Source organism: Catharus ustulatus, chromosome 16 (assembly GCF_009819885.2).
Source record: "Catharus ustulatus isolate bCatUst1 chromosome 16, bCatUst1.pri.v2, whole genome shotgun sequence".
NCBI classification, from domain to species: Eukaryota; Metazoa; Chordata; class Aves; order Passeriformes; family Turdidae; genus Catharus; species Catharus ustulatus.
Window position 1 is genome coordinate 4,345,832 of NC_046236.1, and position 23,700 is coordinate 4,369,531.

The 23,700-nt window shown below is 40.4% G+C and overlaps 1 protein-coding gene across 30 annotated transcripts in view; it reads left to right on the forward strand.

Annotated features, from left to right (window-relative positions):
- The window catches only part of RBFOX1 (RNA binding fox-1 homolog 1), a 1,131,477-nt gene that overhangs the window by 997,637 nt on the left and 110,140 nt on the right, over positions 1-23,700 (forward strand). For 29 of the 30 annotated variants that reach the window (XM_033073813.1, XM_033073810.1, XM_033073809.1 and 26 more), the window contains one exon: positions 8,233-8,475. The exons of the other annotated variant lie outside the window; for it this stretch is intronic. In XM_033073813.1, the coding sequence (XP_032929704.1) occupies positions 8,233-8,475 (243 nt within the window). The remainder of the gene's footprint in view (positions 1-8,232; positions 8,476-23,700) is intronic. 30 annotated transcript variants of the gene reach the window in all.

The following is a 23,700-nucleotide window of genomic DNA, read 5'->3' on the forward strand; positions in this document are numbered from 1 at the left end:
GAAATAATCTGTTGAAAACCTGCAACTGGTTTTGAATTTGAATGTGCTCAGTTTTCTGTGCAGACTCCAAACCTTTGCAGAGTTTAATCCTTTACCTGTAAGGTGTCATTTAGAGAAGTTTTTTGACTCAAATTCTGGAAATATCTGTGGCTGTGTGTGGGTTACAAGGCAGGAACTGTCTCAGTGGGTTACAAAGCACAATGCAGGGTTATGTCTGGACCAGACACAGTCTTGCTGTATAAGCATGGTTTGTCACCTGGCTTGGTATGTCTCATATCTTCAGTGTTGCAGTAAAGGAAAAAAAAAATTAAAATTTTTTATTTAATCACTTCATTAGAAAAATAAGAAAATGGATGTACTAGTTTTGTTACAACCCAGCTTTAAAGGCAGCAGTGGTTTTTGATAAATTAATCTTTGAAATGAATTTTATTTCAGAAGAAAAAAGGCAGATAAAATTGGAAAATGTGTATGGCTGTAGTTATTGTTTTGGAGGTCATGCAGAAGGCAGAGAAAACTCCTTTCTATGGAGGTGTAAGGCAGTGTTCCTCTGCTTCTGCTGAGAATGGTAATGTTTGGCAGGAAATGAAAACATGCCATAGTTCACAGCATTAAAATAAATAATTTGTGAAATTCATCTTGCCTGCACTGTAAGAAATGCCACTTCCATACTGCCCTGGCTGTGGATTAAACAAACCAAAATGCATTTTTCTAAGGAAACATTGCAAATACATCTCAAAGAACTGAGACCTTGTTTCTTGAGGACAGAAACAGGCTAGAAGTTGTAACTAGTCCCTTCTCAGTAAATCCTTTATGAAGAAAGTCATCAAATAGGATAAAAGTAAAAAATCCATTTTGAAGCTATTCTGCTGCTGTTGAAACCACATGGAATCACAGAATGATTCAGATTGAAAGAGAACTTCAGAAACCATCTAGTCCCAATATCCCTTTTAAATCAAGGGTAACTACACAGATTAGGTTGCTCAGGGCCTTTCAGAGTTCAGGTTTGAAAGTCTCAGGATGCCATAACCTCTCTGAGCAGCATTTTCCTGGGCTTAACTTCCCTCATATTCATTATCTGATTCTTTAGAGCCGACCAGAATTTACCTTTCAGCAACTTTTAGCTCTTGCTCCTTGTTCTGTCGCTCTGTACCTGCAGGTTCTGTGCCTGTAACCTTTGGTTAAGTGGAAGAAGATGCAGTTAAGTTTTCTGAGCCCTCCCTTGTGCAGGCGATGCTGAGCCAGCTCCTCAGCCTCTGTCATGTGCGCTGGCAACCCCCACTAAGCTCCCAAACACATCTCCTGTCCTGAGGCACTCCAGACTGGTGTTCCAGATGCTCTCCCAAGTGCTGTGCAGGGAGGAATGATCCCTTTCCTCACCTCGCTGACCACCCTTTGCCAATGCAGCCTGCAGAGCAGTTCACATTTGCTGCCTGAAGGCAGAGCGCTGCTTGGTACCCAGCTCTGCTCACCAGGACTCATCCTTTTCTGCAGAGCTGCTCTCTGGCCAGGCAGGCAGGGCCTGGGCAGTGTGAGGGATTATCCTGTCCCAAGAGCAGGACTTGGCCAGGTTCTTGTCAGCCCACTCCTGCAGCTTCTGCAGAGCCCCATGGCTGCTCCCTGTTTGCTGTCCTGTGTGAATTTGCATTCTGACACTTCCCATATGTCTTTTGTTCAACAGTTTTGGATCTGGTCTTGATGCCCAAGGGCTTGAACTCATAGCTGAGTTATACTTCTAGAGGTTGACTGCTACTCCTTTTAAAAGCCAGTATTCCCAATGGCTTTTCATGCACCTTTTACATTAACAATCCAACCCTTTATTTTTGCCCTCCTTCCCTGCTGTTTGGGTACAGGGGTGCTGCATCATCCTCAGTATGCTCTAGTAAAGGTGTAACAAATGAGATGGAGTTGGCTATACTGACTTGTGGATAATGACAAAATCCTTTGATACTTTATACTTTTTTTAGGAAGTTTTAAGAATCAATTCTCATTGTGGATATACCTGAGTTCTTGCTATAAGGCTCTTAAGGCCATTTTGGAGACTTATTTTTCAAATGTGACATAAAAATTTTTCCAAGGGAAATATTCGTTGATGGAATACAAGGTTGAGCAGCAGTTGGAAAGCCCTTAAGAGTCAGAGGTGGAGAAAGTGAGGGAGAGGCAGAAAGCCTAAAAAGAAAGATTTAGGTGTTGATGTGGAAGCAAAACCAAACAGTGTGGCAGAGTCATGTCCACTTGGGCCATTGGATACAGCAGGGAAAAGATTTGCCATGTAGGATAAGGAATGCTCTGGTAATAAATTACAGCATCATAAAAGCAGTCCAAAGTTTCAGCAACTGGAATGAGTGAAGGTGTTGGAGGGAAAGTTTTCTCTGTGTGTATTGGTGTGTCCATATTATGTGCTATTGAATTCAGGCAGGAATTCAGAGTGTTTTGGCAAGTGGTTTGCTGCTTTCAGTGAAATGTAAGTAAATGTCCTTTGCAGGCTGTCTGGAGGTTTCAGTTGCTGGTCTGTTCCATACCTCAGGCATGACACAAAGTGAACATGTTGTTATCAAACACATATGCAGCAGCAGCAAGAGCACAGACTTTTATTGGAATACAGTATGTTACATGTAAAAAAGACCAGAAGTAAATGTTCCTCTGGAATGGGAGAAATGAAATGGTACTTTCCTGCTAAGGGAGTAAAGAAATTCTCTTCTGCTTGCTTATTGTTATGTTTTCCCCCTCTACTCTCTGAAAAAGGTTACTCTGGATTATCTTTCTTACTTTTGAAAGCTGAATTTGGCTTTGTCCTGAACCTTCCAAAGAAGAGAGGTGGCTGGAGCATTCATTTTGTGTGATTGCAGAAGCAAATGATGCGAGTCAAGTGGCCTGGTCAGATAATTAAGCTACAACAGAGAAAGCTCGCAGAGACAGTCAGTTGTGATTATCAGTCTGGTGTGGTTGGATGTCCGATTCCTTCTGAAAAATCCAAAGTGGCTGCTTTTATTAGCATTAACTGGGGAGTGCCAGCAACAAGTCTGGAAGAATTACACTGCCACTTTAAAGAATTCAAATATATTTCATTTGGAATATAAGTTTAATGATGAATTGATGACTGTTTGTTGTTCTGTCTGCCCCTTAGAATTGGAAGGCTGGTTAGAATAATTCCAGTGTTAGGTGTCTGCCCTGCTTCTGAACCCTGATGTCTGTAGGCAGTCTGCAACGGAGTGGCAATAAATGTGTATTCTTTGGGACTGTCTGAATCTTCTCAGGTTTTTTTTGGTTTGTTTTGGGGTTTTAGGGTTTTTTGTTATTTTCTTTATTTCTTTAGACAGAAATTCAATCATTTTGAAGCTATCTCTGGAGCATCTAGGAAAGTTCCTTTAACAGTGAATCATTAGGTTGCTTAAAGCACCTCACAGAACTAAACCTTGGAAGCTCTTGTGAAATATTTCCCCTGCTAAGCGAGAGGGATGAAACAAAAAAGGAAACAATATTTCATTTGAATGGAAGGATAAAGTACATTTAATCTAAACCAGGCTTGTTCAGTATGGACGGTTTGCTTGCGGCGTTCAGCAATTTTAAAATCAGAACCTTGTTATTAACTTTTCCACATGGAAGAGGAATTAATCCCATAGAAATGCACATTGAGCTGGACATTGCAGCTATCACAAAGCCAGAGCCCTGGAAGTTTAGGGTGTTTTGGAACTCTGAATACAACCGTGTTAATTTTGAAACAAAACCCTTCAGCTTCCGGCAACTTCCATAGTAGCATTTCCAATGTTTTTTAAGCAGCTATTAATGTAGTCAAGCTGTGTTTTCCCTCCTTCTCTGTGCAATCATCTGCTCAGTGGTGCTCTCCAGGAGCAGGAGCCAGAGGAGTGGCTGCTGTGACTGATGGGGCGCGGCCGGCGCGGCAGGAGCCCATCTGGATCAGGTTTTGGGAGCAGTCGGATGGTGCAGGGAGGGCAGCGAGCCCTGCACCCCCATCTCCTCATCCCTGCACTCCCTGCACCCTCACACGCCCCAGCCTGCACTGATGCTCCTCTTGGGCACGTGCTGCACGGCGTGGCACCAGAGCAGCTGCTCAGTGCACGGAGAACAGAGGCAGCACCATGGTACAGCAGGTATTTGCACTTTTATTTGCACTTGGAACTCTTGGTTTTTAGTCAAGCCAGGGCAGTCCTTACAAGCACCACTGCATGCAGGACCTCTAACACATGTTTTGATGCTAAAAGTCTGAAGGAGGGTTAGCTGCAGGGAATCATGTGCTTGATGGATGTAACCGAGCCCTTAGAACCAGCAGGTTCGCACAGAAATGTTGCATTTTTCTTCTTTGTTTCTGTGCCCTAAGGATACGATGCAGTTTGGCTCATTTAACTACAGTACAGGAGGCTTTCTCTAAATGTGAAATATCTCTTGCCAAAGAAACAAAAGGCACCAAACAGAAAATAAAGCAAAACAAACAATAAACTGCGAGTTCGACTTCAAAATGCAGGCAAGCAGAAAGGTTTTCATTGAATACATTTTTATGCTGCAAATGTATTTTTTTAAAAAAAGGAACACTGCATAAGCAATGTTTTCTGTGCTCTCCCCTTTGTGTACAAACATAACAAGCTTGCTTTATTATGTTTTTACACTTTTTATACATTTCTTAATTATTAAATCCTTTCAGAGCAGGAGATGCTGAAAAGGCATCTGAGATAAGAGCAGTTTAAATTCTAAGCTTTTCTTCAAATGGGGTAATATGGATAAAATAGGAGAACCTTCACTTACCTACCTCATCAGAATCCATTTATTTGGTTCTTTAGAGTTCAACATTTAACCAGAAAGCAATAAATTTGATTTTATACACTGCCACGTAAAGCATATTTTTCAGTTGAAATGTGGTTTTCATTAAGACTCGGGCCAGAACATTTAGCAGAGCCTGACTGTCTGCCATCCTTTGTTCTCCTTGCTGTTGCCAACAACCACTTTTTTAAAAAGCCATGCACAAAGTGAGCATTAAGGGGTCATTTAATCTTAAAGATACTTGGAAGTGAGTCTGAAGGGACAACTTCTGTTGCCTAGGTGGTATTAAGCCATGCCTGTGTACTGTCATGCACAGCTTTGAAATTACTCTAATACCTGAGTTCATAGGCTAATTTAGGATCAATATTTCCTCTTGCTTTTAGAGCCATTTCATATTTTCAACTTAATGCATTAAAATTTATTATTTCTTTTATTCATTTCAGTTCATTGTATTTTAAAGGGCACAATAAAGGAGCAGTTTAGGTGATTCTATTTAAAGAATTTTTGGTTCCTTAAGATCTGTTCAAGGGTATCTGTTGTGTAGTCTGGGGTTTCCATCAACCACATATATGTACAAATATGTGACAGCTGACACTTCATTGTTCTTGACTGAAATTAGTATTTTATACAATTGGTTTTGGTTATTACAAGCCAAGTAAATAATAAAGAACTTGTTTAAACATACATGCTTTTATATTACATTGCAATATCCTGTCTGTTGAATTAATTATGAATAATAAATCCACACTAATTTTAAAGGTTAGGAAAGGCTTCAGTAGTCACTTATTTTAAGGGATGAACATCTCAGATTTATTGTCACTATAATTTTAAAGTTAGGGCCTGCAGTAGCATGTGCAAGTTTAATTTCTTTAATGTCCCCTGTCTTCCAACAATTAAATGAACCTGCAGAGCCTGCACTGATAATCTTGTGTGTCAGTTTTCTGCTGGAAGCATACTGGGGTTGGTTTCCTCGATGGCAAGGCTGTAAATCTCTGAGTATGTATAAGTTAGTAGAAAAGAAAAGAAAAAAAATCCCTGACCCTTCATTGTGTGTTTATTAATAGGGTCTCAGTAATAATAAGTGAGCCAGACCTCAGCTGAACAAGTCTTATGGAGAGGTAGAAGAGTCTCAGCAGTGTGGAGATTCTGAAATTGCCAGTGCAATTTGCCATTTTGTGATAAATCTAAAAAGTTAGGAGTTGCTGGTAAAAATAATAGAAAAGTTAAACCCTCTTAATTAAATATGAGCTTAATTAGCACTAGGTGTGGATGCTTTGAATATTAATGAGGGTCCTCATGGAACTGCTGTCAAGGTTAATGAGAAACAGTGGGGGGTCTCAGCAACATCTGGTTTAGGGCTGGAGGTGGTACAAAACCCTTTAGATGAAATGCACCTGGACATCACCCCTTGGTCCCTCTGTGGCCATTGCTGCTCTTTTTCAACAGCTGCTGACTCTGAGGCCGTGTTTAGCATCTGACAGGAAGGAATAGCTCAAGGACCAGCACTAACCAGCTCCTGTGTTTCAAAACCAGCACAGTGAAAACGCTTATAGAGGCAAAATCAGGATCTGCTTTTGTTCATTCCTACCCCTTGCTCAAGTCCCTCCTGAAACAGCTGATTAAAAAATTTAAGGTCAGCTGCTCCCACACAAGTTTTGAAAGTACTTCTTTAACATTTAATGAATGCCTCTGGTGTAATCCAGTCATTCCTGGATTTTGCTTCATCTGGATTTTAATTTTTTTTTAGTAGTGAAATAGTAGGTAAAAGAAATAAGAAAGGAACTTGAGCATTTTAATATTAGAGGGTAAAAGTACACATTTACAAGAATTTTTAACCTCTACAGAAATTTAGCATGGCCCGTTTCTGTGCAGCATTAACCTTGCTAAGGTTGTAGATATGCAAACAAATCTTAGTGACTTAACCCTGTAAAGTCAGTAAATGATACTGGCTTCCTGCTCGAGATGGTTGAGTGAAGCAATGGAAGCCACTTGCTCTAGGCCATACACTAAACCAGCAGCAAAAACGGGATTAAAATTGGAGAGAGTTTGATTGCTATTATAACGTTCTATTTTTTTAGGACACAGTGAATGCCTTTTACAAAGGACAATTCAGTTTTCTCTTTTAAGCCTTTCAAGTAGCAAGACTTAACTCCTGTGTGAATTCTTAAAAGCTCTTGAGCTTAGGATGAGTTTAGGTCAGAAAACTTATGTCTGAATTAGTTGAAATTTCCTGGAAATGCCCTTAAGTACAAAGTGCAGAAGAATGTCTTTTATTCATGCAGCCCATTTTAAATTAGGAAATCATGGACTGATAAGTACAAATATAATCCCTGCAGTAGTCCTGGGCAGGTGCATGCATTGGTGGGAGAATGATGGAGTAGTTTGAAAAGTCATTAAATTTTAACTGTGCATTTTTACGTTCCTTGCTACTTCAGTGAGATAATTTTATTTTGTAAATTAGTTTATCTGAGGTTGGGATAGTCCCTGCACTAATGGCCTCTAATGCTGTCTCAGGCAAAATCCCGTTTTGGACATTTTTCATATAGGTTCAGAAAGACTGTAGTGTACATTTCCTCCTCTAGAATTATTGCTTTTCGGTGTGAGCAAGGCATTTAGTGAGAAGCTTTCCAATTGATAAATTAACAGACTTGGCTATTCTTTATTATATCAAATGGAAATAGGGCTCTTTCTATAAAGACATAAGGGTAGTGCTATTAATGCTATAGGTTAATTGTGATACAGAAATGAAACATGAAATACTGTTGTCTTAAAATATAAAACCTTTAAAGTTCTTAAATCTATTTGTCTCAACATAGGTTTTTCTTTTATGTTATTTAAGGTTTTGAACTGATGCCCTTTTAGATTCAAATACTTAATATTTTGGCTGGATCTCATTATTATTTTGCGTTTGTGCCATGCAATTGCTCAATGCAGAGTACCTCAAAGTACTCTTAATATCTCAGGGCATTATTTCGCATTGGTATTTTTGGTGTTTGTTAACAGTGTGCACCCAAATTCTCTGCCCTGTGTTTAGTCGCCTGTATTGTGTTCTGTAAATGGTCAGTCAGAGTGTTCACAGATTGGGGGCTGAGCTTACCCCAGCTCTGTGCTGGTTCAGGAACCTTTGGAATTAACTGGCTTTGTCCCTCTTCCTTGTCTGAGTTGAGGCATCATTAGTGCAGGCAGATTTCACTGACCTTTCCCGCTTCAAGACTAGTCTATAATTATCCAGCGAGCAGGAGATTTGTTTGTCTAATTATAATAATATTTAATAGGGTTAGCAAAATGCATTTAATGCAGATAAGAAATACTCTCCTCAGGAAGCCAGCACTGTGCCCTTTTCAGGCCAGGATGCTCTCATTGCTCTCCGCGTTACGGGTGCAGGACCTTCGCTTATTTTCTCTCACGCCACGTTTCTTCCTTTTTTTATTATTTTTTTTTTCCCTTTGATTTTCACAGGGTAATCAGGAAGCTACAGCACCTCCTGACACAATGGCACAGCCTTATGCCTCAGCCCAGTTTGCTCCACCTCAGAACGGTATCCCTGCAGAATACACAGCCCCACATCCGCATCCAGCTCCAGACTACACAGGCCAAACCACTGTTCCAGAGCACACGTTAAACATGTACCCTCCTGCTCAGACACACTCCGAACAGAGTGCAGCTGACACAAATGCACAAACTGTCTCCGGCACAGCCACAGTAAGTCAAGGTTACTGCTCTTTCTACAGCTCTGTGTTTCATGTGTATTTATCAATAATATTTTTCCTTGACACGCTTCATTTGCGTTAGGCTCAGTCACCGCGTTAAGGTTGAAAGTCTGTCAGTTTGCTGTTGAACCTGGAGAATGTGTTTTCACTGGTTTTGGAGCTTCTTAGTAAGTGTTGGGCTTTGTAGAACCTGGAGTTTCATTTTCAAGAGTGTTAGACAAAATGATTAATAGCCAGCCCATGAATCACAGCATAAATTTTAATTAAGTCCAATATGGGAAAAAATTGCAAATGAGTGTTTGTAGGCATTCATTTGCGGGGCCAAAGAAAGCAACCAAAAAACCCAAACCAGACTCATTTGATTATTTTTATGACCTCTGTGTTTTCAACACAGGTTGTTTTAATAAAAGTATTACTTGAATGATCCTGTACAAAATTTACTGTGTGAATTAGTATTGTGAAGAGCATGTCTGCAATATTGTATTTTCTAGAGAGCTTGTTTGTGCAGCCATTACCCAAGTTGTGTGTGGATCTGTGCTAAACAGAGCAGAAATGATAGACTTTCCGTCTATTTGATTTATATGTGAAGTTCTGAAGTGTCATGAATTATGCAAGAGATTCCTTGGATGGCTCTACCTTGTAATTTAAGTCACAAATTTCACACACTGATAGTTTAGTGTTTCTGTCTTAATTCTAGAGTGGGACCCAATATATCCAGTGCCAAGAGCTGGCAGATTTCTGAGCTATCAACCAGCCCCCTGTGTTATATGTGCAGGATGGAGCACAGAGCAGGCAGTGCTTGAAACGCCTCTCCTGGCTGTCCTCATCCTTGCCTCAGCCATTCTCCATGCCTCAGCTTACCTCCCCTTCCTTCCTGGCTCATACCCAGCCTAAAAGGTTTCATGCATTAGGGCAAGAAGAAAAGGAAAGCACATTCTCTTAAATGAGCTCTGCGAATTTATGTTTTGTTGCCACGCCACTGGTTTCTCTATATGTGTTGAGCAAGAAAGGAAAGCAGGAGCAAAAGTACTGAAGAATATTCCCTGCTATTATGACAGAGAAATCCTTGTGAATTAATAGCACATTTTTGTGGTTTATGCAGTAAAATGTTTTGGTCTTTTTATTTTTAACTTGGTAACTTTTTATTGCTCTGAGTTTCTCTTTTCTCCAGTACTGGGAGAAAGTTTAAATTGAAGAGCATCCTATTTCCTGGTATCTCATAGTGTTATTTGCAGCTCTACTGTGTCTCCTCTTATCCATCTCTTTGCTAAGTTAAATTATTGGTTCTTTCCAGCTTTTAAAACTTGCTTCCATAATCCTTTTTGATTGTTGTCCAACTCTTGTCAAATACCACTGTCATTGGTTTAGAGCAGGAATCCTAAGCTGAATAGATACTCCAGAAGAGATTGGATATTGACTAAAAAGATAGTCTTTCCTACTGTACCTTTTTTGTTCTTTTATGTTCTCTGATTTTGCTTGGTTTTTGTGACCACTGCTGCAACTTGAACAATCCACTGTGATGGCCAGCTCAGCCTTTTCATGATTTGAAACTGTTTCTGTTCAGTCCTGAAGTAAAATACTGACAGTGCTAAAATCAATGGTAAAAGACCAGCCGATGGGAGTGGGACAGGAGCTCATCCCTCATCATTTATTGCTTTCAATTGATTGTGTTTCCTCACCCCGTTTTGATTTTTCAGTTTGAAGAAATGTCAGTCACTTTATCAGAGAAGTCAGGGATGTGTTTTCCCAACATTTTCCATAGCAAAGGCTGGTGAAAAGACATAGTTTGGATTGTCTGCAATGCCCTTATCTTCTTCAAGTGCTCTATTCAATCCCAGCTCCAGTAAATCCAATGATTCCCTGCAAAGTTTCCTGCTTCTGATATGCAAATAGGCTTTATTGTTATTTGGTTTTGTGTCCTTTGCTATCTGCTCTTATTTGCTTTTTGCCTTCCTAATATCCAACTTGTATTTTACCTGTCAGACACCTTTTCCCTTCTGTTTCCCCTTGGAGTGAATTTTCATTCACTGCAGGATAACACTTCAATTCCACTAACCTGTTATATTCAGGGAATATGGTATAGTTATTTGCTCTTTTTATTGTGGATCCTATCCTTGCATTCTGGTCTCCTTTCTTACAGAGGAATGGACAGAACATTCTGAAGTAGCTCTCATGCTGTTTATAAAGAATTAGATTTCCTTCCTTTTGACTTTAGGGTCTATTTGAGAATGTTTTAGTATGGTTCAGTTTTTAACAAGATATTTTTTTCGAAATTGCAATGTTACATTGAAAGCTGTGGATGCTGCCCCTCAAGAACATTGCAATGAAAAGGCAGGTTTCCAAGAAGTGTGTTTATCTATGGATCTGCACTGACATTTAACACATTGTTCATCAGTCAGGTTTACAAATGTACAGACAAATATTGCACAATTTAATGACAGGTGCCTAGGTTTAAAATCTGTTACGGTGGGTGTCATTAGCCATTGCTCTTGGCAAACTGTGGAGCATTTATAAACAGATATATGCAGATGGATCCCAGGCTGATTTAACATGGGCTTTGTAACATTATGAGGGTCCAGCTGTGTACATCTCTCTGTAGGTTCAATAATATAAGTTTTATTATGAAAGAGGGCTTCAATAGCACTGTGTCAACATTGTACCTCTATGTGGTCTTTACTGCAGAGGGAGAAAAAGTATGTTTTTCTTTTAATTCCTCCTGGCTTTGAGAATAGTTGATTTCCAGTTGAGGAGTTTTAAGTGGAATTAATGTGGGGACATAGGGACATTTGTTTGGTAGGTCCCAATGGTTTTACTTAGTTTCCTTTCAGTAAGCTGTTTATGAAATGTTTATGTTATGCATTGAAAGAAGAATAATCAATTGACCAGTCATTCACAAAAGAATGCTGCCATGGTTAAGGACAAGCTGTTAAGAGGCAAGACCAGTTTTTGAATTTTCTTACAGATTTATGTGCATGTGAAGCTGGATAAACCATTAAAAATGGTTCTTAAAATTTTGCAGTGTGAACCTAAAAAAACTGCAGGGCAATTGTAGAATTCCTAAATACTAAACTGTAGAATTACTGCCAGAAGTGACCTAATCTCCTCCAAGAAGGACTGAATCCATGCTGAGGTGAGAAACAACCCAGGCCTTCTCTGAGTGCCCCAGCTTCTTTCTTCTTGTCTGAAAGAATCCTGCACTGAAGCTGAATCTCATGCTGAGTCTAGTGCCACCTGAACTCCAATACAGATAGAAATAATAAAAATAAACTGGTTCTGTGCAACTGCCCTTGAATCCTCAACTTCAGCCCAGGGTGTGATCCCAGCCCAGCTGGAGCCACTGCCAGGATCCCCACTTGCCACGAACTGACAAAATCCCAATCATCAGTTTTATTACAGGTTTGCAGTTTTGTGCAGAGTGCTCTTGTAACTCATGTTCAAAAGTACTTCACGTACTCTTGGACACGCTCCTGTACTTCCAGAAAGTGTCTTTCCCAGTGACCAGTTTTAATCTATTTAGATAAAATAGTGTAACACAGTATTCTGTCAGAGTAAGTGCTGGAACAAGAGGTGCTCAGATAGTGTGTGCAGGGATTGCTAACTCTGATTGTGGTGCTGAAAGGGTAGCAAATGAATAAAGACAGGGTGACTTAGCTGAAATAATATAAAATCATTGGTAGGTAATAAAATACTCTCAAAAGTTATTTTGAGTCTTCTCTATGCATCTCTGGTTTTCATTTCTTTGGATCCATGTGTTTGTTAACTTTGAGTAAGGAGGAAGTGCATCTGAGTATATGCAAAATCAATAATCAACCAGCAGTGGGTTATTTAAGTGCTGGGAGACTTTTGGAGACGCACAGCATCAAGCATACTTTAAGGCATTAACAAAAATAGTAAATGGCTTCTTCCTAGAAGGTTGCATCTATGAACTATCACAACGTTATGCTAAAAGTAACATATCTGATGATTTTGTTGAGTGGTTTGGAGTGCTACATTGAATAGTTATGTGTATTAAAGTATTTTTAAGTAAGACAATGTCGTGGTTTAATCATTTTATGAAATCAGCCTTTACCTGTGTACATATACAGATGCAATTGTATTATACAAAAATAATGCTGAAGAAAACTTGTTCAGTTTTTGCCTGTGGCTTTCCTGCACAACTTCTGTTGATGACAGCAGGAGATGTGTGTGTAAATAAAATGGTCATTAGCTGGGCATGTGTAAGGGAGCAGGTAACAGTAAAGTAAATGTTTCTCTAGTGTTTCCTGTTGTAAGTGTATAATACTAACAGTGGAAGTCACTGTAACAGTGTGGTAAGAGCTGAGGTTGCAGAAATGCTCTGTGTTTTATGTGTTTATGTAAAAAATGTGCTGCTTTAAACTTAATTCTACTTTTGCATAAAACATGAGATCATTGTGCAGTCCCTCTGTTTTGGACTGACCCTTCACCAGGCTTCAGAAGCTGAGAAGTTGTGTGATAAGTTGTGTGTTTGGATGGGAGATCTTGAGGGAAAAGGCAGTTTGCTTGGAGGAGTGACCCGTGCTTGTCTGAGGTGTTGAGCATCAGCAGCCAGCATGGCATTAGGGAGTGCAGCGCTGTTCAAGCCCTGCAGAAGATGTGCAGTGCAGAGGTGTGGCTTGCCTCAGCCCTGGAAGGATGATAAGGTGCTTTCCCTCTAACTCCACTGTTAGAACTAAATTTCAGCTTGGTTGCTACCTAAATTCCTGTGGTGTCATCCACTGCACCTGATATTCTGTGTGAAAATAATTGCTATATTATATATTATGTCTGTTGTGCCATCTGCCCTGTATAGCTTGAGATGTTTTATATTCTTTGGGATGTAATGGCCTGTAAGTTTGATGTTTTCTTTTCTTCGTGTTAATTTGTCCAGATTTGTGCCTTTTTTTTGGTCAAGGTCCAGAAGCCATCTCTTCATCTGAGGATTTGTGAAGGCTTAGTGATGCTCTGGACTGCAAAATTATTTACCATGTTGAACATTTTTGTTTTGGGGAAGTGAGATATGTACAACCTTTGCTGGTATTTTGGGGGATTTAGTGTACCAATTACTGTGTTGTGCTTATTAATTTGGGTAAGAAAGTTGGGGGTAGGAAGCATTTAAAGTGCTTTAGTGTGTTGTCTAAGCCTGTAGGTGAGAGTAGATTATTACTACAGTTTTCTACAGCATATTTCTGGTTTTTACTAGCTCTTTTTCCTGCTCTGTCATTTATTTAAGGTATTAGTATAAGTGTTTTTTCCCCCTACTTTCTTTTCTCCCTTCATCTTCTCTTTCTCTCCTACTATCCACCCATGACCTGTCCATCTCCTGGGGATGTGGGCTGCATTAGCTGTTCATGCAGTTCTATTCCATGTTACACAGAGTGCTGTGTCCTCCTTGCTGCCCAGGTGTCCATCAGCTGCTCTTGCAGCAGCGTGTAAGGGAGGCAAAAAGGTTCACAGTCAAGTTCTCTGCAGAGCAGAGTTCCATGCCAATCCCTTCTCTAAAGGATGGCATTGTGCTCCCCCTGCGAAGGAACTGGAATTTACACCACAAAGTGGCTGTCTTGCAAGTCAGATTTCCCCATGGACCCTTTTGTATTGCCAACTGGTATCAATGACCCAGTTTTTATTCTATTTCAATGCCATATTTTGTCTCTAGATGTTTGCCACCAGTATGCTAGATAGCTGATAATGCTTTGACAAGTCTTACAGCAGTGTTTATTCATCTAAATCATACCCTGCTGGCACAGGCTATTCTATCAGCATGGTGTGCTATCTCATTTATACTACCTATTATATCTGGTCCCAACTGCTCCTTGAAGGAAATATTTCAAGGAGCTTAGTTTGAGACCCTGAGTGCTTCAGAGCTGCAGAAGCAAGAAACCTGGTCCAGCTCCTGCTCCACAGTGAGGAGATCAAAACTGACATCCCAAATAGATAAGATAATGCTGTGCTGGGGCGGTGAGGCACAGTAATGACTCCTGATCATAGGCATTATTGCTTCTAAGAGGCTTCCTTGCTGAGAGCCCCGCGTGCCAGCTTTGCAACTGTGCCCCACGTGTGCTCCTGTGCTTATGCTGAGGAATGGCAGGAACACACTGCTCACTTCAGCCCCTCTGCGTGGCACTGCCAGCTCCAAAATAGATTCTCCTCCAGGATACACAGACCTGACACTGCTTCCTACGATGCTGTTTATGGAGTGCCTGTTTGTATTTCGTTGTTTTGGCTGGGAAGAAGAGAAATAACCACCCTTGTTTTTCCTGTGTTGCTGAGTGAGCTTGGGCTTTGTGATTGTGTGAGTGGGCATGTGGTGTGAGGACAGCAGCCTTACGCTGCCAGACTGCACAGGAGTGTGTCTGGGGCTCTTCTGAGATCTCACTTTAGGTATCACCTCAGCTTCTTTCACCTTTTGATTCTCACAGCAAGAAAAGTTTGAAAATATGATGTTGAGGTAGAAGACGGAAAAAATATTATTCTGCTTTTGTGGGGTTTTATAGATATTGTGATTTTAACTTCCCTCATTTTTGCATGTTTGAACTTGGTGAAATATTTAAGCTGAAGCTCCTCCACAAAACCAAAGAAACCACACAACTAAGGATAAGGAGAGCAATTATGCTCTGTCATCTTTAGTCATGTTTGCTCAAATAAATTAGCTGAATGCCATTGATCACCCTTCTGAATGTTGTTCATAGAGCACACTAACAGTTCTGAGATCCCTTCAGCAGGTAATTCCAGCCAGCTCTAAGGCTGATTTGAAGCACAAAAAATTGTAGAAGTCTTTCAACCACATTGTTAACCAGAGATGGTCATAATACTGCAACTTGAAAAGTTTCTTCTTGAAAGCATTGCCAATTAATTTCTAATCTGTCAAGTTTAATTGACCAATTAAACAATTTAGGATTTTCTTCCTGCTTGTCCCTGAAAGAGCTCAGCTAATATTGTTTTTTACGTTTTCTTGTACTTTGTATTGTCTCTTGGGCTCTTTACTTCTCCATACCAATTATTTTACGTGTTACATTATTGACTTTTTCTTCTCTCTCTGCAGTCTAAGTAGCCATGGCATGCAACTGCTTTGGCTGTGCTTGACTGTGCTTTGGATTCGTATTTATTTAGGAAAAAAACACTTTTGCACATTTTGCTGAATACACTGAGCATAAATTTCAAAGGAGGCCTTGGTATGATGAAATAGCCAATTTCAACTTCTTTTATATTTGACCTTCTGCATCTTGGCTCCATGCTGCAACATGGTAATTAAAATTGATCCTTTTGAGGGAACTTTTTTTTGTGAAAATTAGCTCATTTTCACTACATGCATGAGTGGCTGTGTTAGGTTAGCTGAGACCAATGATGTTTTCCATTCTCTTGTAACTGACATAATTGATTGTTAATGGCTTGCAACTTCATCAGAAGCTGTTGATTTCTGTTCACCAGCCCTTTGTAATGGCAGTATAAACTTGTGTATTGCCTGGAGATGAGAACATGTTTGTAACTTCTTGGTTATCCAGCAAAATCCTTACCCTTGCTGCACCCCTCCATTAGAGGTCAGAGTGGTCAGGTAGCACAGGCAGCTGCAGGAGTGACCAGGTGTGCAGTTAAAAGCTGGGAGGATCATGCAGAGAGGCTTCCTCTCTTCTCCCTTAAAACATGAAGCTGATTTTCTGTTCAAGTGCCAGTCTGTGCCTGGAGCTAAACTTACTCTCCTGCATGACTACACGTGGGCCTCAGCTAAGGATGGCTTAGTGGGTTATTACCCCCCAATCCTGAAAATACTTTTTTTTAATCCTGTTTATACTCTCAAGTTTCCATTCCTTTCCCACACATCTCTCTCTTCAGCTTTCCCACACACCCAGCCACCCACAGAATTACTTTAATTAAACATCACTCATGTGTGGGCTTGCTTACCACTTCTCCCTGCTTAATTTGTTCCTTTCTGGGGTCAGTGTGAAAGAGTGGCTTGATTCAAACATTTAACTTTGCTATCCATCAGTATTAGACAGTAACGAGGCAGGTCCCTCTGTCTTGGCATAACCTGCGAGCAGGTGAATCCATCTCGAAGTCTGAAGCTGCTTTATGCTCCACCAGTGGCTTGACAGGCTGAGATAGACATTGCAGGCAGGAGCAGACAGAGGAAAATGTTCTTATTCACCAGCTATGCCTTTAGGGAAGGGTTAGAAGTTCTTTTCAGACTTTGCTGGAAAAAGAATTAGACTGAGCTAATACTCTACCATGCACATCACGCCCTATTTGGTCTTTCTGTGAAATGCAGAAAGAATTGGTTGGTCATTTTAAATTGCACAGATTTAGACATTAAATGGCCAATAATTTATTAACTGTAGAAAATCCAGAAAGGTTAAGAGAGTAACCTGGTTTTTTCTGTCTTTAATTAATCCTACATGTGTATGTGAAACAGTGTCGTGGGCTGACCATGACTGACTGCCCTAATATATTGGGAGTTTTTTATATAGAAATATAAAATAATTGCTAATTTAAAAAATATAAATACAAAACCTTCCTCTTCTTTTGCTTGCTTCTTGCCTACTTTTAATCTTTGTGTGCATTTTCATTGTCTTATCTTCCTTTTCATCTCCACACTATACCTTTTTAATAGTCTTTCTTTTGTTTTCCGTTTGTTGTTTTTGGATATGTGTGCTTTGTCTCTATTTTCTGTGTCTTCCCAGTTTTTGCTCATTCCAATATTATCTGCTAGCTTGCTTTCATTTCCTCCTCCCCTATAGGAGTTACCACTGATTTTAATGTGGCATGGAGAGAATATGGAATCTCTGAAGGAAATATATAGTGGATGTAAAAACATAGATGAATTCTCTGGTATTTTTCTATCTAAATTGCAGCAACTTGCTGGTTCTTGATGCTTTTTCAGCTGATATCCCACACAGTCATGTTGAAACATCAGCATATTGTGCTGCCTTTTTTGATTTAGAAAAGCTTCTCAAAACAGCTTTTTAAGAGAGATCCCTCAGGTCTTCTGCTATTCTTGCTTAAAGGGGCTTCTTGCATTTGCTTTTCCAGCAGAGACCTCTTTAAATCTCACCCACTGAGGCAGCTGCCACTGCCTCTGGTCTCTTCCCTACCTGGGAAGTTGCCACTGCCTCTGAAATATAATGAGTTTAGCCCAGAACACAAACTGAGCTGCCCATTTAACACCCACCTGCAAATGGCAGCAGGATGTGCCAGTGCTCCTTCCCTGCCACAGCACCAGCTCTGCAGAAATGCCTGTGAGAGGAAGGGGTGAAAAGCACCTGTCTCTGCTCCTCACCTGCCTGTGCCCCCAGGCCTGAGAACACCCCCAGGAGGGGGAAATAAAGAACATGGAGCTCTCTCTGTGGGGCTAGGGATGGATTGTTTGCCATTGAAGACATCTCAGACTTTATAAACTGACTGGCTGTAGGCTGGGATAAGACTGGTGCTGCCTGCCAGCTTCCTTATCCCTTCCAAAGTAAGAATGGAGGGTTTCTCTTGCTGTGCTTCTTTTGCTTCTTTTCCTTTATTCTCTGATTTATCAAAAAGCAGCAGACTGCCTTCTGATTCAATCAGATGAGGAGAGGAGAGTGTGCTTCCAATCAAGTCTTTTCTGTGTCTCTGGGTTTTTGGTTGCTGTATAAAAAGTACATCAAAACATGTCAACTATTTAATTTCATAAGGATTCACATAAGTTCCAGCTGTTCCAGAATAGTATCTAAATATTTGATTTGAAAACAAGATGTGTACCAAGGCTGCAACATATTGCAGGCACGATCACCCAGCTAGCCAGGAAGATCTGAGCCTGCCTGTGCTAATTAGTGCTTGCAGAATAACTCCTCTGGTGCAAGCTGAAGCTAAAAAAAAAAAAATCTAATGGGTTATAACAACATAAAGTGTGAGAAAAGAGAGATCTAAAAAACTCAGTGTACGTAAATTCACTATTTTTCATGTTATAACAATGCTGGGACACCTAATTTTGCTTTTCATGACGATGTGATTTATTTTTTAATATGTTTGTATTCCAAAAGATATTATTGCTGCTATTGTTTAAAGAGATTTATTGGTTATAAAATGTCAGTTTGTTTAAAATATTTGCAATCATTCATGTTACAGCTAGAAGATACTCAAAAAGAAATCTTAGGGATTTTTACTTAGAGAAAAAATTTGTAGGTTTGGCCAGACAAGTTTGCTCCAAACTTATGCATTTGCTTGAAAATGTAGCAATTCTGTTGCCTTTTTACTTAGAGTCCTTATTCTTTTGGTTTTAGGGGTATGGAAATATTGGTGCTGAGAACTATGGTTTCTCGTGGACATATTCCACCCATTTAGTGAAACAGATGCCAAGTTTCACCTCTAAATATTTGTATTTTCTTCTTCTCATACATATGCTCCTTTAAAAAAAAAACCTTACAGGGACAGGTGGCAAAACTATCTCGAGCTGGAGCAGCAGAAATAATGGAGCTAGGTTGTTTGTGCATGAATGTCACTTTTGACCTCTTTTTAAATACAGAATATATTCTAGTTTTGACAGAGTGTTTGGGGAAAAATATTAGCTTGTACTGGAAAGTAAAGAATGTAAAAGAGAAATTAAAATGAGATAAAAAGTAGATTTTGAGCAAATTGAAAACTTGCATTTTATAGTAGTCCCTTAAAGTGTTGATCTTAAAATGCATCGCAATTAATGTAATTGGAGGAGTCAACATGTTTGCAGTGAAGACCATGAATAATTTTTAACATATGACCATTGTTTGATCCTCATGAGCAGGTGATATTATATCCCGGTGAATCTATACTGTGGTACATAGGAATTTAGCTGCAAAACACCATTTTAGACTGAAGGGATAAGCCTGGCAAAGCTGAAAGGGCTGGGTGCTGGTGTGACAGGAACTGGCCAGAGCTGCTTGTGAAGGGCTTGTCCTCAGCAGCAGGCTGGGATTGGCTCTGGGAGCAGCTCCTGCCCCGTGGGGTGCAGAGATCCTGGGAGCTGCTGCCTGGGCGTGTTTGAGTGCAGGTGTTGGAAGCTCTGGAGGCTCCTGCATCCTGCCATTGCTGGAGTTCACATCCAGGCTGGCAGGAGCTGTACTTGTGAAATGGCTCACACATGCAATAAAAGCACTTTCACACCAGCCTCAAATGCTGCTATTGGCTTCTCCCCGTCTCCAGCAAGCGTTTCCAATTTTAGAACTTGCTCTCATTTCTGAGCTGGGCTCCCTCTTCTCTCTTTTTCCCCACTGAGTTGAAAGCATTGCACATCCATCCCTTTTATCTCTCTGTTCTCTCTTGAAAGGAACTTGCAGCCATTTCCCGTGTTACTTCTCTTTTTGCATGTACAGCAAAGTCAACTTTCTGAACATTTGATTGCATTTTAGAGACAAAACATGTTCAGTCAAAGGCACCATCACTGATTCTGTTGTGCACCTTCTAATGGAGAGAGCCCCCTTTTTTATCATTTTACTATTATTGTGCATTAAGAGATGCTTCTGTTTTCAATACAACTATAGTTTGTTGGGTTCTTTTTTTTTAATTTCTGTGGGATTTTTAAAATTTCTTTTGGCTTGTTTGTTTGTTTGTTTTTCTTTTCCAAAGACATACTTTTAGGACACCAAATTTGCTATATCCCAGGCTCCTACATGTCTCCCTTTGCCCAATGCATCTAATTTTTCTGCCTGGTTGTAATTTGAGGATATGGGATATTTGTCTGAGGTTATTCTAAGTAAAGTTTCTTAAACGGACTATTGCATGCCTAGCAATGTTAACATCTACTCACTCTGTGCCAGAAGATGCAGGTCATGTTAATCCTAGCTAGGCAAGAGTAGCAAGTCTTGCTATAGCAAAAATCAGTCATTTGTGTGTCACGTTTCTGACTGAGAAATGTGTCACCCCTCCCAGCCATGTATGCCCTGGCCACCCACTATACAAAATTGCTTTCCGCTATCATCAGCTGTTTAATATCTCTACAGACAATCTATTCACATAGCAAGCTGAAGCTGCTTTCAGTATCTCCAGTTTCCTTAACCTAAAGAGTCATAATGTATTGCTGCACATCTGAGTCGCTTTCTAATTAATTGAATTATTGATTTGACATATATCAGACACTGATCATTTAGAGCTGCTAAGTTTAGAACCAGCTAGCTAGGAGCTATAATTTAGGAAGTTGATACTTTTTATTTTGATTGAACTTACTGTGTCTTGTGTTTTAAAGCCTGTTGCTTTCAGTGAGAGGAAGGGAGGGCTTGTATTGCTGAATATTCACGTTTTGTGTTTATCTATCTATTTATCTATCATCATCATCATCATCTATCGATTTTCTTCCATGAAAAGTGGTGCTTTGCCTTTTTTTGTAAGAAAAAGGAGACTTTTTGCTTCCTGATAGGGTTATTTAAGACATGCCCAGGAAGGTCCCTAGTGCCACACACAGGTGTCAGACCAGTGACCCCATTCTCGTCTGGAAAGCTGTGTCCCCTCGTGTGTGTGTTGCTAAAAGAAGGGAAAAAATCTGCTTGGTGTTAAGTTGGCTGCCCCTCTAACAGACGTTTATTACAAGGGATTGTTACTGAGCTTACTTTTTGGGTGAAGAAATGGGATTTGACCAGAAAATCTTTTAAGATGCAATTAAAGAACTAATTATTTGGGGACACTTTGTGATGCCTTGTGCTATTGATGAAACGCAGAAGCAGGTGTGGCACTTGCTCAGCAGTTTTCAACAAGAGCACATATTTCAAAAGCTATTCACGTTTTTTTGCAGCTGGGCTCTTTGGTAATTTGAATAGTGCCCAGGTGATAAATTTGTTGCTCACTTTGATAAAATACCTTTGCACCATGCCCTTCTTTTGGTGAAATCAATATCCTAGTGCATGTCAAGGCCAGTTTTGTCACTGAGGAAAACAGCTTCGAGTGCTGTGAGGGCTTGAAGGTTTTTTGGAGTTTGCTTCTGTAGTCACTGCACAAGTGCCCTGTCCACCCTCTGGTGCATTGAAGGTGGGAAATACACAAAACAGCTGAGGTTGATGCTGCAGGAGCAGCACAGGGGCTCAGAGCTGGGGCTGATGAATTGCCTTGTCACAGGGATGTAACCCATGTTATGAAATCCTGCCGTGGTTTTGCCCTCTCACAGGTGTCACAGCGTGAGGAGGATGTGTGGCAGGCTGTGGTGCAGCTGAGGGGTTCAGGGGTGTTTATTGCCAGCAGCTTGTCAGAGCACAGGGGGATCTCTGGGTGCATTCCTCTGGGTGAATGCAAGGCAAGCCTTCTGTGTTTTCTCCAAAATTTCTCCTGTGTTTCCAGGTGATCATTCCTTCTATGAGGAAGCTGAATTGCATTTCCTACCCCTCTCATGGGAGGGCACAATACAATTTGAGTCTGTGACCTCAAATGATGAAGGTATTTCTTTATATTCAGGACTTCTTTAGGTTTGGGAGTTGCCTGTAAGACTGAGATATTTCTGAATGTGCTGCTGATCTAATCTCATGTGATTCTTTCTTGTTGAGTTTGGAGGATGATCCTTTCCAAGCATCTCATGAAAAGATTTATTTAATCCTTATCACCATTTTGTAAGATTTTGCTGAATTACAATTATTGTTTTTTTCTGCTTTTGTTGAGAAGGAACTCGGGTACAAGTAGTTTAAATAGCCTGCCAGAGGCAAATCTGTGACAAAATTGATTGCAGAAGCTGGATGTCCTGAGCGCAAGTGTCTAGACTGAGAAATAGTCTTTTTTCTCCATAACAACAGAATGCTATTGCTGAATTTCATTTTGAACTGATGCTTTTGGAGCATTGAGCTTTGAATAGATCACAGGCTCAGCTTGATTTGTGTGACTGCTACGTTTCACGTGTATAATAAAAAAGAATGTTGCTGAGATACTCTGTTACTTAGGAAATTTATATATATATAAATATTTTTTTTTTCTTTTTTTAAAGGCAAACTGTGCAGCTCAGTTTACCTTTCAGACATACTATGCAGACAGTGTGAAGTCACCAAGTCTTCATTCACCCCCACCCTGGGGTGTGTGATGAGCTGACACCACACACAATGGCAAGATCCATCTGCTCTTTGCTTTGCCATAGTTTTCACATCTCTTCCAAGGAGTAGTGGGACTGAGGAGTCAGAGATGGGGCATGAAATGATGCAAGGAACATGATTGCTGCCAGCATCATGGCAAGGGCCTAAAACTCCCTGTGCTACACGGCAAATAGGAAAGTGTTCAGTTGTGTGTGTAGCTTTACAAGCACAGGCACCTGGGACTGTTGGGCAGGGACACTGGAAGCTGTTCCTGGAATTATGGGGTGCTGAGGAACACTGGAAGCTGTTCCTGGAATTATGGGGTGCTGAGGGACACTGGAAGCTGTTCCTGGAATTATGGGGTGCTGAGTTTAAAGCCTGCACTGCACAGCCTGAGAGCTGCAGGAAGGGTGGCAGGAGATCCCAGTATGGACTAGGAGCATGACTGGGAGGGAGACTGGCAGCTTCTTGTTGGAGAAGGCACTTCAGCACCTCCTTAATCTGTTCCATCTGTAGAAAAGTTATTTATATTTTGGGGTTTTTTTCTTTCCCCACAATAACTGCAGCAGGCAAGGCCAATAGTGATCTGTACCTAGTACAATTACCAGCAGGCAGAAACTCCTCAGTGGCTGAGACTGACTTCTGGTTCTTTCATCCATCCCTGCATAAGTGTGCATAAGATTGCAACTGAGACCCTTCTTCCCTTTCCATTTTCCCACACAGTCTTCCTTTCCTGTCTTTTTTTATTTTTTTTCTTTTTCTACCATTGCTCAGGTGCCTGTGGGTAGGAGGGCACTGCCTTTCCCTGTCACACACACCTGAGCAGAACAGACAAGGTTTGGACAGGCCTCGTTTCTCTCAGAGATGTAAAAGTCCATAGTGTTTGTTAGCCCCAAATTTTGCAGGAATGTGTGTGAAGGTACAGTTTGGCCTTGCTCACAGTAGGTTTCAATACCTCAGATTTTACTGTGAATTGCTGGGAAAAATATTTGCAACTGATACTGTATTTATACAATATTTATTCACTATGTTAGTCAGCTGTGGGGTTATTTTCTCAAATGGGGTTTTGCATATGCCTGAATGGCTGGGCTGTTGTATGGTTTTTTGGTTTCTTTTAGTTAAATACAGAGCATATGTAGATGAGGCACATATTACTGAACTAATTATGACAATTCTCATACCAAGAGTACTTCTGATTGTCTGGCTCTGATACACTATTGAATATTGCAGGAAGCAAAAGAGCT